Here is a 13,263-nt window from a genome sequence, read left to right as displayed (position 1 = left end):
ATAGTGGTGGTGTCACACGTTTAGGCCCAGGGACACCGAGGCATTAAAATATACATATAAAGCTCTCGGGGTTTAAGCTACCGGTTTTTGCTTTTAAAAGTCATTAAACACCACATACTGAACACTTACTGTAGGTCAGACTGTTGTCGTTGCAGCCAATCAATATCTGATCTCATAATTTTAAACCAATTCGCTTAACCAGTGAGTTACAGGACAGTCTCTGGACGTGCAGGTCAAGTGTACAAAGAGGACAGCGCCACAAACGAGGAACTGATGAAGAAGTTAATGCTGAGTTTACAATAGTGTAGAATGAATACAGCTAGGATTGCTTCCCTAGTTTTATGTAGTTTGAGGCCTTGACCATTTTTTGGAACATGACTGGTGATCTATTGGATATGTTGTTAAAATTGTGTTGTAATCAGTGTGCGATATGCCTGCATCCACCCCCTGCCCCTTGCAATTCAATACATCGATAGGTTTTTATTTGTTTTAGGACAATGTAAGAATATGGAACCTCCTGTAGAAGTGCCTGGAACTAAGACAGTTCAGGTGAGTCCAGAATATAGATCACAGTATACAAGTATACCGGGCACAGCAGAGGCAAAACCGATACAAAGAAATGATGACCAAGTCAGCTTGTATGAGTTGAACCCCAGTCCAACTCCACCTTCTGGTTCACCTGTTTCCCTCACCCGTATCTCTCTCGGAGGTGATTAACTCACACCTCCCAACAGCATGCTAGATAGACTGTCTTCCTACTCATCTTTATCAATAGCTTTGGATATTCTATTATACCCGAGACCCCTGCCATCAGCTAACTGTGTCCACGTTTTGTGAATCAGCACACCACTCAAGAACATTTAGGCAGAATTGACTTGTCCCAAAGTGTGGAATAATACCAGGGTGGATCTTACCCAGTTTCAGACTGTTGTATTCCCTACAACAATAACGAAACAGGATGACATGACAGGATGAAAAAAACATAATATATGGGACGGGATGGAAAGATTTCTGACAGGATGCAAGAATCAGTCCCTTGTCACTCTACTCTGTGCACTAGCCAGTTGTGCTCCAGGGACTGAATCATACTGTTTGTAGCAAAGAGCATCAAGTCCACATGTGTTTTGAGATAATTTAAACGATAAACCTTGATTACTGTGTTTCTATACACAATATCCAATTCACCCTTTTGTGTTTTATTCTAGTAATATGTATATGCATTATATTAAACTACACCGTAGAACAACGTAATTCAAAACCTGGTAAATTGAAACAGATCCATCTAGGTATCCCTGTGAACACAGTACAAAAGTAATCAAACACAATCAGAAAGTGAAAAACTTTATTCTGCAATCTTCATATACTTCCATCAGTATGAATGATATACTGTCTTGAGGTTACTTCCACTTAAAGCAAATGTAAAAATATCACAGACCAACCTGTTATTATTCATGTAGAACACATGAAACAGCAAAATATTGAATCTCATTGTGTGGGATACTGGGGACAGATCTTGAACCTCAATTGTTTATTCCTCAAGAGCACCTCAGCCCTGAACACTGTCTATCCATTCAATGGGTTTAGCCAAAGGAAGAGCAATACATATGTACAGCAATCACACCAACACCATTGCTGATCCTCTGCAGGAAAAGGTCCCCTGTGAAACCCCATTACAGCTCCCACTACAGCCACGATGCACACTGCTCATCTCTCCATTTTCTGGTGACGCTGTCTTGACGATCAAGCCATATTATCTGCGTACAGGCAGGATGTTGCAGCTGTTGGCATAAAAACAATACAGTTTTACTGAAGGTGGTCCTGAGATTAGGGAAAAGGACTCTTTCCTTGGGGCAGCCACTAACTCACAGCATGACCCATCACAAGTCACAAAACGTGTTTGGTACATCCTTCAGATGAGATATAAAAGTGGCTCATGCTCTAGTCTACAAATTATGATTTTTGTTGGCAGTAGTAGTATATTGAATGGGATATGACTAGCAAAACAAGGCAAAAAAAAAAACGACTCAAGTATTACACATATAGTTATGAAACTCACCCCAGCAGACCTCTTCCACTCCATCGCTGGGGGGTGAGCCCTAAATGTACTTTTTGTCCATTGCGAAGCACTGTTATGCTCAGAGGTTTCTAAGAAAAAGATGAAGAGGACTTCAGTGAAGTTGATATTTCCAGACAGTCCAGACATTGACATAGCACTACAAAATCTGTTGACCTCTCATTCCTTAGCAAAGCAACAACTTTACATAGACACATCTACTGTATCCACTATTTTAAATGCTTTTGAAATATACTTTGTCAATATTTTTAATATTGGCATGTAGATTTCAAAAGTGTTGTGTTTATCTGTGTACAACATGCTTCTTTTGCTATTTATTTACCAAAAAACGTGAATTGATTGGAATACTTTTTATTCCTTAGAGAAGTTTTCCGACTTGAACTGAACTGTTGTCTGGTGCCAGCCTGGCTGTTTCCAAACTCACCCCTTCACTGTGCTGGACCACCGTGGCGATATTCTGAAAGTTCTGGAAGTTCACCGAATTCACTGTGCCGAACTCAATGATCTCATCCCCAACATGTATCCCCTGCGAACGAAAGAACAGGAACATTGAAGCAGCTGCGCTAATCAGGGATCTGCGGTTGGTACAGCTTCAAATACCTTCTTCAAACTAACACTGTGGAAACATTTAACTATGTAGGTAAAATGGCGTAACTCGAATTTGGATTGACCAATTACGCACAATAAAACTAAAGTAAACTGATAACACACAGGCTTGATTTCCATTGAGATATTGCAGGTTTTCTTTCCAATTTAACTTTGACATTGAAACTAGTGGAAACCAGTTCAATACCAGTCCATTAAAGCTCAGAAGGTGTCTGAGGAGTGTAGTAAGGAGGCTCTCTAAGGTGCCTGCAGTGTGGGGTGTAATTGTGCGGTGTGGCACCAGGGCAGGGCACTCACAGCCATGCTGGCGGGGGAGCCAGGGGTGACAGTATCAACCCTGGCAAAGGGCTGTGGCAGGCTGTTCTCCGGCTCCCTGGCCTCGGGCCGCACTTCCGCCTTGTCCCTCTTCGCCCTCTCTTGCTCGTGCAGCTGGTGTAACGCTTCCTCGATCTGCAGCATTAAGACCTTGTGGTCATTCTGCAAACCTAGGCAAAGACAGTAGTGTAAACAGACAGCTGTCCTGTGATGGCTTTATGTGTTTGTGGGGGTGGGTGGGTGGTGCTTTAACAGATTGCTCAAAACGACTTACAGGAGATGTTGTGCCTCGCTGTACGGACCTGATACACATCCACATCTGCTCGAGGGTAGCCTTCTTCATCCACCAGCGGACCTTCCATTCCCACACCTTTTTGCTGTCGATAATAAATGTTTATAATGGTCATTACATTACTTTCATTATCATTATTAAAAAGATGCACCATTGCTTTATAATAATAATAATAATAAATATCAAATTACTTTACTCATCAATCTTCTGTCTCTTTCTGTATTCAAAGTGTACAGAGAATTAAATATGATAACACTACAGGCCTCTGTGGACATACCCTGCAAGTATCGTTAACATCATGATTTAATGTTAGTTATACATTAGTCAAGATTGTCACCGTGGGTAAATTCAAAACATGAAATCCAAAACATTAAGACAATTACAATATATTGTGTGTATTTTGCTACTGCGTGCTATGCTTACACTACAGCTGCAATTGAATGTCCGCAGTGTGTCGTATTCCATTCGCTAAACATACACATATACAAAACTCACGTCTTCTAGCACGTCATAGTATGCTTTGATTTGCTCTTCAATTTCGTCTTTCTTTTTGATCAGATTCTGAACATCTTCAACAGTTATGCCCAAGTTCTTGTTGTTTTTTTCCTCCGTCATCTTCCCAGCAGTGCCGTTTTCTGGTATACACAACAGCAGCAACTACAAATACGGATCGTGCGAGAGGACAAACGGCGTTTTCAGTTCTGGTTTGCTTTTACGAGAGACAGTGACCGGGACTTGTTTTCCTTTCTGGAAACAAGTTGTTTCTGTTGCGTAATGTTTTCTAATGATAATCTGTCACATCGCACGACTACGAACAATATCAAGTGGACAGGAATATCGAATTCAATTCATGTTTGAAAAATGTTTTAAACAATAAATAACTATAGAAAAAAATGTTTCAAACTGTTTGGATTCCCAGCTCAGTTATTCAGTGACCGATTGCTGGTTGCAATTTTCCTTACAATACATTACAATTACATGAACACTGAAAATGACGTGTAAACGACGAATGAACAAACATTCACAAAATAATAGCTTGTTGGCTGTTGTGCTTGCTAAAGCATGACCATTTAAGAGGTATATTGTATTTGTTTAGTCTCGTCGCAAACTTGCACTTCAAAATGAATGTATTTAATCCGTTATTTATTTACGGGTTTATTTCTATGAGCGGCTGCAGGAGAGACAGCCAATTAAAAAACAGCAATCGAGCTACGCCTCCACTTTCCAGATCTCAAGACTGGCACCAGTGAGCGTCTTTCTCTTCACAGAAACATATGCAGGACTGGAGGACACCATATGCAGAGGGCCAAAGGGCAGGGGTCGTCGCAAATTTTGCACCCCCATGCCCCATGCCCTGGCCCCATGCCTGATCCACAGTCTCTGGTTTACAATAAAAAGTTAATGCACGTAAATTAAAACAAGACTCAACACCCCCGCACTGGGAGGCGTGCCTCTGTAGGATGCTCTCTGTAGCAGTGTGCACTCAGTCCTCATAGTCAGATGATTTGGGCATTGGTTGCTACATAGTCCGAAGGAGCAGCTGCAGGATCCACACTACCTAAAAAATGGTGAGATGATTTATTAACGTATGGAAATTAATCCTATGCACGAATTTTCATATTCTCTTTTTCTTTTGTTATAAATCTAACAGTGTATTAATGTTGTTGTTTTTTTCCCCCTTTTCTTTCTTCTTCACCTGTTTTAGACTTCTTACAGCGACAAAGGTGAAAAGGTATGTGTAAAATGTATTAAAATTCATTTGGGGGTAGTACCAATAATGATTACAATCATACCAATATAATAATGTGAAATACAATGTATTTTTTTTATTATTATTTAACAACACAATCCACATTTTAGAGGCATGGTATGCTTTCTATCAGTATGCAGAATTATATTGTTTTACTTATTCCTCTAATTCATACTTGTTATACTGTAACATCTTATTTGGTTGCTTATTTTATTCATTATATCTATTTTCAGCATGAGAAGGGGAAGTTCCTTTCCTTTGATCACATCACATTTTGGGTGGGAAATGCCAAACAGGTAAATGCAATATTAACAAATGCAGATTTTGGTTTTTAGTTTATATGTATTTTCATTTGTTTTAATCTCTCTCCAACTCTCTCCAACTCTGTTGAAAAAGGCAGAGAGGTGTTTTCTGTGTAAAAGCTTCTATTGGCTCCCAAAAAGAGTGGGGGTGTCCAATCAATGCAGCTGCACATCCGCCTGCCTTTAATTAAATCCACATTGCTGCCCTAACCAGTTTCATCTGCTACCACGGGTCTTTTCCCTATTCCTAACAGTAATCATATAATATTTGTGTATATATGTTTTTATATATGTGTGTAACTGGGATATTTATTCTATCAACAGAGATTTTGCTTTTTGGCAGAGCACAAGTGGTACATTTATTAATCGAATCTGCAATAAAGGTCCTGAAAGTGGTGGGAAGTGTCCATAACAAAGATGATTATTCACTTTAATCTAAAAAAAATAATACTTCTTGTAAAACAGAAGTTAATAAATAAATGTGTGTTACATGTGTAATAAACATCTTATTCTTCTCATTATTACAATTATTGTATTATTAATATTATAAAACTGGAGTGGTTGTTTGTACCATATTTTTCTCATCCTCCAGGCAGCTTCCTTCTACTGCAACAAGATGGGCTTTGAGCCTTTAGCATACCAGGGCCTGGAGACTGGCAGCAGGGAGGTGGTGTCTCATGTGGTCAGGCAGAATAAGGTAGGCCTTCCTTCAACTCTGTGTAACTGGGCAGCACAGGGGCTGCTGGGAATAATAGACGTTTGGACTTGCGTATTCCTTAGCATTGTGTCAACATGAGAATTGGAAAACTGATTGTGACTTATTTAGAACTAGATATGGGAGCATCTGTTCCCAGTCAGACCAGGGTGGACTCGCTGTGGTTAATGTCAATTCTTTCTCGTTTCTTTTGGCAGATTATGTATGTCTTCTCTTCACCACTCAATCCAGGAAATGAAGGTAAGACAAATAATGTCACTACACCTCTGTCACGTAGTGCCACAGCAGCACTGTGAGCCATCCTCCTGGAAGTGAAGTGTGTGGGGCTGTTGTGCAGAGTGGTACAAGATCTATGGTAGTGCCATATGGTAGTGTTGGCACAACAAGTTAGTATGCAAGAATAGGGCAGCAATGGAATGCTTTCAGCTATACCATATTTGAACATAGGCCAGGGCAAACTGGTTTCTTTTAAGTGTATGGGGTTGTTTTGAAATACAGCTGGAGGCAATTGTGACTGTATGTATTTATTTTCTTTGTTTCTCTTTTTTTGTGCTCAGAAATGGGGGAGCATTTGATGAAACACGGGGACGGGGTGAAGGACATCGCCTTCACAGTGGAAGACTGCGACTTCCTCGTGCAGGTAGCGAGCACGGACAGGGGAGGTTTGGTTTGAAGTACTAATCAGAAAAATGTAATAATCTGAGCAGTTATCAAACCAAAGGACACGTATTTTGGGGGGGTTAATGTTATTTGGCAGCTCTGGTTTTTGAAGCTTCCTTTGGTCAGTCCACTCACTCCTTGTGTGTTTACCTTGTGATTGTGTCCGGTACAGAAAGCCAGGGAGCGAGGGGCAACCATTGTGAAGGAGCCCTACGAACTGGAAGACAAACATGGGAAGGTCAAATTAGCAGTACTTCAGACGGTAAGTACATTTTTATATTCAGGCACACAGGAGAGAGAAATAGCAAGATTCACTATCATTAACCATCATGATACTTTACAGTGCAAGTTCAGGGGGGCATTCTGGATTAGTTATCTTTCTAATTTTCAAGGTATGGGATGCTTTGCACACAAGAGGTGCTTATTCAAAATGAATTCCTCAACCGTGTCATGATTTTACGTGGGTTCTTTTTCTATACATTTTAACATTCAACACCTCCAATGCCTGGCCCAGGATGGTTGGGTTTGCTATATATAATTGATCTCCTCTTGGTCCACTGTACTTTATTAAACAGAAGTAATATATTTTAGATTTGTGTACAGTTTCTGCTAAATCATAATAGTTGGATTTGTGTATGACTAGCAACAGGATTTCCTTATATCATGCCCTGTGTACTCATCTGAATTATACCTATACAAAGTAAAGCCCTTTGCAGCATTTTACTGACTGGCTGTTGTGGCTTCTGTTCTGCAGTATGGAGACACCACTCACACATTTGTGGAGAGGATGGGATATAAGGGTCTTTTCCTGCCTGGTTTCCACTCACCCCTTTTCCTGGACCCTCTGCTCTCCAAGCTGTAAGTGTTCAAATGGCCATTCCGTAAAGAGTTTGTTTTATAAGAAGAAGAAAAAAAGCAAGAGTTTCAAACTTTACCAAATCAAAGAATGTGTTGTTTGCTTAGGAAGTTAGCAAGTAACACAATTCAGGTTAAATGTGATTTGTTACAGAGTTTATAATCTAGCAAGACACACCTGATAGAGTTGATTGATGTCAGTCTTTTATGAGTTGAACCTCTGTCCAACTTCACCTTCCAGAGTCACCCCAACCACCAGAGCAGCCAATGGCAACTGCCTATTAGCATTCAAAGTGAAAATGGAGCCCCCACCCCCTCTCCCACATTCCAGGGTAACTCTGGTTTCCCCCACCCGAAACAGTCTTGAAGGTGATATACTAACCCATCCCCAAAGGTGTTCATCTGCCAGACATGCTGTCTCCTCATCTATAAATGGCTATTGTATGCTCTTGACCCAAGACATTAGAAACCCCCCTCAGCCAACTTTGTCCACTTTCTGCGAATCAGCACACCGCCCAAAAGACTGGACATGACTCAAACATGTGGAATATTATCAGGGTGGAATTAACCCAGTTTCAGACTGTTTTATTTATTATAGAACAAAACACAACATTCTGATTATTATACTCACTTTAATGCTTTTTGTGTTGTCCTTCAGGCCGCCTGGGAAGCTCAATTTCGTAGATCATGTGGTGGGGAACCAGCCCGACGAGGAGATGGTTCCAGTGGTGGAGTGGTAAGAAAGCACGCACCTAGAAACAAGGCTGTGTCACAATCTGAAGAGAGGGAATAGAGAGGATTTTCTTAATTGATGATTTTTTTTAGTTTGATAATGGTTGGTAAACAGAACACATGTATTTAGGCTGTACACTTGGGAAAAAACAAACCAAAAAACACTGCTCTGACTTGCCAGTTTCCTCACTGGATCTCTGGGGTCCTGGCGACATCTGGAAGGAGTTAAGGGATGTTTTTTGGCACCGCTGCGGCTCTCAGATCAAACAGGCTACAGCGACCTCCAGATTGGTTGCAGATGCACTCCACATACATCCAGCCTATTGCTGCGCACACCACAGGCAGACCTGGTTCATTTTAATGATGATTTATTGTCACCGAGCTGAACGACCCATTGCCTTTTTTGTACAAGAAGGTTTTAATGAGGTCTCCCTAGGAAAGGTAAAAGAAATACAAGGCCAACCATGTTACCTAGGCCAGAATGCTCTGATTTCATTAAAAAAGTTACCATCTTATTTTAAATGAATCAAGGCATCTTTCTAAAAATCCGGAAGCATGGGTAGTATTTTAAACCACAGAAATTCACTCATTCCATACACTGCCATTTCTGTGGATACAGATCACTGTCATACAATCACAGGACTGGTCAGGCTTAGCACCACCCACTGGCGGTTTTGTCTCTGAGTGCTCTGATTGGGTGGAGCTCTGATACAGATTCCATCCCCCAGGTACCTGAAGAACCTACTCTTCCACCGCTTCTGGTCAGTGGACGACAAGCAGATCCAAACGGAGTTCAGCTCCCTGCGCTCCATCGTAGTGGCCAACTACGAGGAGACAGTGAAGATGCCCATCAACGAGCCGGCCCTTGGCAAAAGGAAGTCCCAGATCCAGGTGAGATTACAGGCCAGCACCTATATCTATATCAGTAATATATCTGTACCACACTCCCAAGAGCACAGATGTCACACATTGAGCAGCAGAATTAAAACAATATCTACATATTGTTTTGATGCAATGGCTTCCAGAGAATTTCATAATTTATGCAGGGTTACCAGGTTTTGACACTGATTGCTACCAAACCAAACCTGCCTGGAAAAGTCTCTTGAAAATGAACCCACAGGCAAAACGCTAACATCTCTCACTTACTGGTGGATACATTTTTTGTAGCGTTGGATGTAAGCATATAAAGAGGGACATTTGCAAGGTGTACGTAAGCATTTATGTCTGTTTTTGTAATTTATATTCACGGTTCAATGACTCTTTTGTGTTTCCTCTCCCCGTCTTCTTCACAGGAATACGTGGAGTACTATGGAGGCCCGGGTGTGCAGCACATTGCAATGAACACATCAGACATCATAACAGCTGTGAGTGCTTGTTCCCTGAGTGGGCCGAGACTGACATAAAATGCTTCTGCTGAGTTCTGCTGCTAATGCAAAACTGTGCCCGACAGGGGGCTGCTTTGATGACACCATAGCCTGTAGCTCAGTGCGCTCTGTGCCTGGTCTGGAATGAGAGGATGTTTCTTTTGTCCTCTCTCTCAGTAGAGCTTGTGTAGTGGATAAAAAAATGATCTGATTAGAGAAAGGCAAGAGAAAATAAGGCCAAAATGAAAAAGCAACTGGAAAATATTCACAGATTCCTGTGCACAAATGTGTAAACCATCCCAGCATACAGTGATTCAATCAGTTTTGTTTCTCTATCCGTTTCTATATGTTGATATCCTTCGATATACTTAATGCGCTTTGTTGTTTTGAAGATACGCAACTTGAAGGAACGTGGAATGGAGTTCATGGTGGTTCCAGATACTTACTACCAGCAGCTGAGAGAGAAGCTGCAGGGGTCCAAAGTGAAGATATCAGAGGACCTGGACATACTACAGGTCAGTGTGGACACCTGTTTCTGAAGCAGACCAGACCTGTTGTTGCTGCAGAGGTCGCCCCCTAGTCTCTGGGAGTCTTTTTGGATTGAAGATTGGTGATTTTGAATAAACAAGGCTTAAAATCTATATTGCTCCCTCCCTGCTGTAGGATCTGAAGATCTTGGTGGACTTCGACGATAATGGCTACCTGCTCCAGATCTTCACCAAGCCTGTTCAGGACAGACCCACGGTGTTCCTGGAAGTGATACAGAGACACAACCACCAGGTCAGCCTCACCGCTTCACAAGGAGGGATATCTTAACACTAGAGATCTGTTAGACTGAATCCAAATATCCTCAGCAGCATAGTTTAGACGAATGGTTCTCAAACATGGTCCCAGAGGAGCCTAGGGACTCCTGGTTTTCATTCCAGTCGCAGGTGTTTTCAGTTACTCCCCTGACTTATCTTCATCTGTTTTAAGAGTTAAAAACCATTGACAATATTGAAATAACACAATCTTTAGTCCTATTAAGAACTCAAGAGTTGGATTTAAAAACTAGAAGATGCAGCAGTCCTCCAGGATGAGGGTTGAGGACGACTGCTTCAGATGTAATGGAAATTATTTAAAAACCCAGACACAATTACAGGGGTAGCCTTGAATGCAATCAACACACGACCTATTCCAGAATCGTCTGCTGTTCTTAAGTGTGCATAGTCTCAGCTTTCTTTTCCAGATTTATCTTTTTTGTTTGTAACAGAGTCTTTTATTAGTGATACATGTGTTGAACCCTTGAAGTTTATATATTGATGACCATTTCTAATTGACTGTTGCAGGGTTTCGGCGCTGGAAACTTTAAGTCATTGTTCGAAGCCATAGAAGCCGACCAGAGCGCGAGGGGAAACCTGACAGTCTTGTCACCCAGCGGAGAAGCAGAGTTTGTGTAGCCTGGGGGAGATTCTGGGAGGGTGCCAAAGCAGGGGCAGCATCAGTAAGGTCTGGGTCCTACTGACACAGGTCTTGCTCTGAAGATGGCTACTGAAATGACAACACCTTCCTTTCTAGATTCGATCACATATTCACTACTCTGTGGGAACATGATAAAACCTCTCTTTCAGGGGCTTTATCCATTTCTCATCAGTTGGCCCCTTCCAATTCATTCCACTGAATCCCCCCCCGCTGCCACCAAAAAGCCAACCAAACAAAAAACACAAACCGCTGACCTCCCCAGGTTATATGTCCCATAGTATGTGAATGGATTGAATTTGTTCAGGTTATTCTTAATATGTGACAATTTGGAACAAGTATGATGTAAACACAACACCTCTAAACATAAGTACTTCAGCTTTGAGTATAAATTATCAGTCTAACACCCAACTGGCTAAAAAGGAATGAATACATTTCATGATCTGATGCCGCACCACCATGTTGGGCTCTATACACATTCTTTGTACACTTTAGCCAATGCAGATATATTCTATCTTTTCATAAAAACAGACCAATATCTAGCCTTATGTTCTTCCTTTACAATGCTGAATAAAAGTGCCTAATATTTTATGGAATAGAATTTTAAATTTCTATATTATCAACATTATTCTCGAGGAGCTACATAACCAAATAAAACATACATAATCATGTATAATGTATCTATCAGTCTTCTGCCAGCATGTTATAGACTTTTTAACCTAGTAGTGACATTGTGTTATATTGTAGCTACTGTTAATGCCATATTGTATTGTTTTTAACATGCATTTAATAAATCAATCTGACCTTGCTTTTGTGTCATTGTTCTTGTCACCATTTCCACTATCTACAGTGACACCATGAATACAGGAAAGACCTAAAAGTTTGAAAAAATGAAAGTAACAGATTATTTTCCAGTCTGACGCATCACTTATGTTGTTAAAAGATGGATTTGATAGACAGGCTCATGAAATGTGGTCAATAGGGGGGGGGAAATTGAAACAAAGAAGTGTAGTTTCTGCCCAGGGTTAAGCAACACTGATTTGAGATCATTTCAGTCTTCAATTGAGTGTCAGAGTAAATCTATACTCCAGTCAATACCCACTTATGAGAGCACTGATAAAACAATAACTCACACAGGAAAAACATGGATACATTTTTTGTGTGTTGGAAAAGCAGTTGGCAGCTCCCAGTTTGCCGTATTTACTGGCCTTTTAAAAAGACGACGTTATCCAATATTCTCGTTAGGAAAAGGTCAGTATATTTATGGATTGCTTTATAAAAGTTACTATAATACAATGGTACATAGTAATGAATTCACAAAATATATATATATATATATATATGTACAGCAAGACACAACCACAACAAAACACTTTCATCAATGAGTACACATTCGGCACATCATCTAACAGCACCAAAAAAAAAACAAAAAAAAACAACTAATTCTGCAAATCTTTTAAAAAGAAAACAAAATTAATACAAATCCTACATTTCAAAAGCAGGGCCATAGCAGTAATAATAATAATAATAATAATAATAATAATAATAAAAACAAAACAAATAAAAACAAAATACTGTAGACATTATAGTTTTTTATTGCAAACCATTCCAACACCCAAACCCATTGTCAGAAAGAACCTGAAGGTTTTTATATTTTAGCTTTTGTTTTATGGGGTATTTTTAAATTATTTTACAGGTTCCAAATATAACCGCTGTTTTGTAGATTTCAAAAAAATGAAGTAAGGTTAACACTTAACTTACTGTTGGGATTAATCTCTCTCTCAAAGCATTTCAGACCTCGGGAAAACTCTTACAGTTGCAAACCAGGAGGTCTCGTGTGTGTGTGTGTGTGCGTGCAAGTGTATAAACAATAAATCCAGTTTTAGCTTTGCATAAATACTTTTTAAGATGCCTTTATTTTTTTTCATTTATTATTATTTCTGTTTTATACAAGTTTTCCTCCTTATAATAAATAGACTATTGATAAATCAGGTAACTGTCACCCAATCCTCTGGCAATAGCTTCTGAAGGATAATGCTTTTCGTTCTTCTACATATCAAATGAGATTTACATAGATTTACAAAAAAAAGAAACAAAAGCTTGACACAAGCCAAAACCATTGCTACTAGCTCAGTGTATA

General features: G+C 40.1%; 2 protein-coding genes across 2 annotated transcripts; one reads left to right on the top strand and one right to left on the bottom strand.

The window, feature by feature from the left end:
- Positions 1-1,328: 1,328 nt before the first annotated feature.
- On the bottom strand, positions 1,329-3,991 carry psmd9 (proteasome 26S subunit, non-ATPase 9). The gene is made up of 6 exons (XM_066689386.1): positions 3,783-3,991; positions 3,270-3,372; positions 2,978-3,165; positions 2,499-2,600; positions 2,057-2,145; positions 1,329-1,778 (listed from the first exon to the last, which is right to left on the bottom strand). The coding sequence occupies exons 1-6, from the start codon at positions 3,900-3,902 to the stop codon at positions 1,751-1,753; spliced, it is 630 nt and encodes a 209-aa protein (XP_066545483.1). The 5' UTR covers positions 3,903-3,991; the 3' UTR covers positions 1,329-1,750.
- A 557-nt stretch (positions 3,992-4,548) lies between these two features.
- LOC136712671 (4-hydroxyphenylpyruvate dioxygenase) lies at positions 4,549-11,931 on the top strand. Its single transcript, XM_066689385.1, has 14 exons — positions 4,549-4,855; positions 4,993-5,019; positions 5,271-5,333; positions 5,932-6,036; positions 6,252-6,294; positions 6,612-6,694; positions 6,887-6,976; positions 7,469-7,572; positions 8,228-8,305; positions 9,030-9,192; positions 9,594-9,665; positions 10,058-10,180; positions 10,329-10,445; positions 10,994-11,931. The coding sequence occupies exons 1-14, from the start codon at positions 4,853-4,855 to the stop codon at positions 11,102-11,104; spliced, it is 1,182 nt and encodes a 393-aa protein (XP_066545482.1). The 5' UTR covers positions 4,549-4,852; the 3' UTR covers positions 11,105-11,931.
- The last annotated feature ends 1,332 nt before the right edge of the window (positions 11,932-13,263 follow it).

The sequence above is a fragment of the Amia ocellicauda genome, chromosome 17 (genome assembly GCF_036373705.1).
Source record: "Amia ocellicauda isolate fAmiCal2 chromosome 17, fAmiCal2.hap1, whole genome shotgun sequence".
Classification (NCBI taxonomy): Eukaryota; Metazoa; Chordata; class Actinopteri; order Amiiformes; family Amiidae; genus Amia; species Amia ocellicauda.
This window is presented reverse-complemented; position numbering and strand designations above follow the sequence as displayed.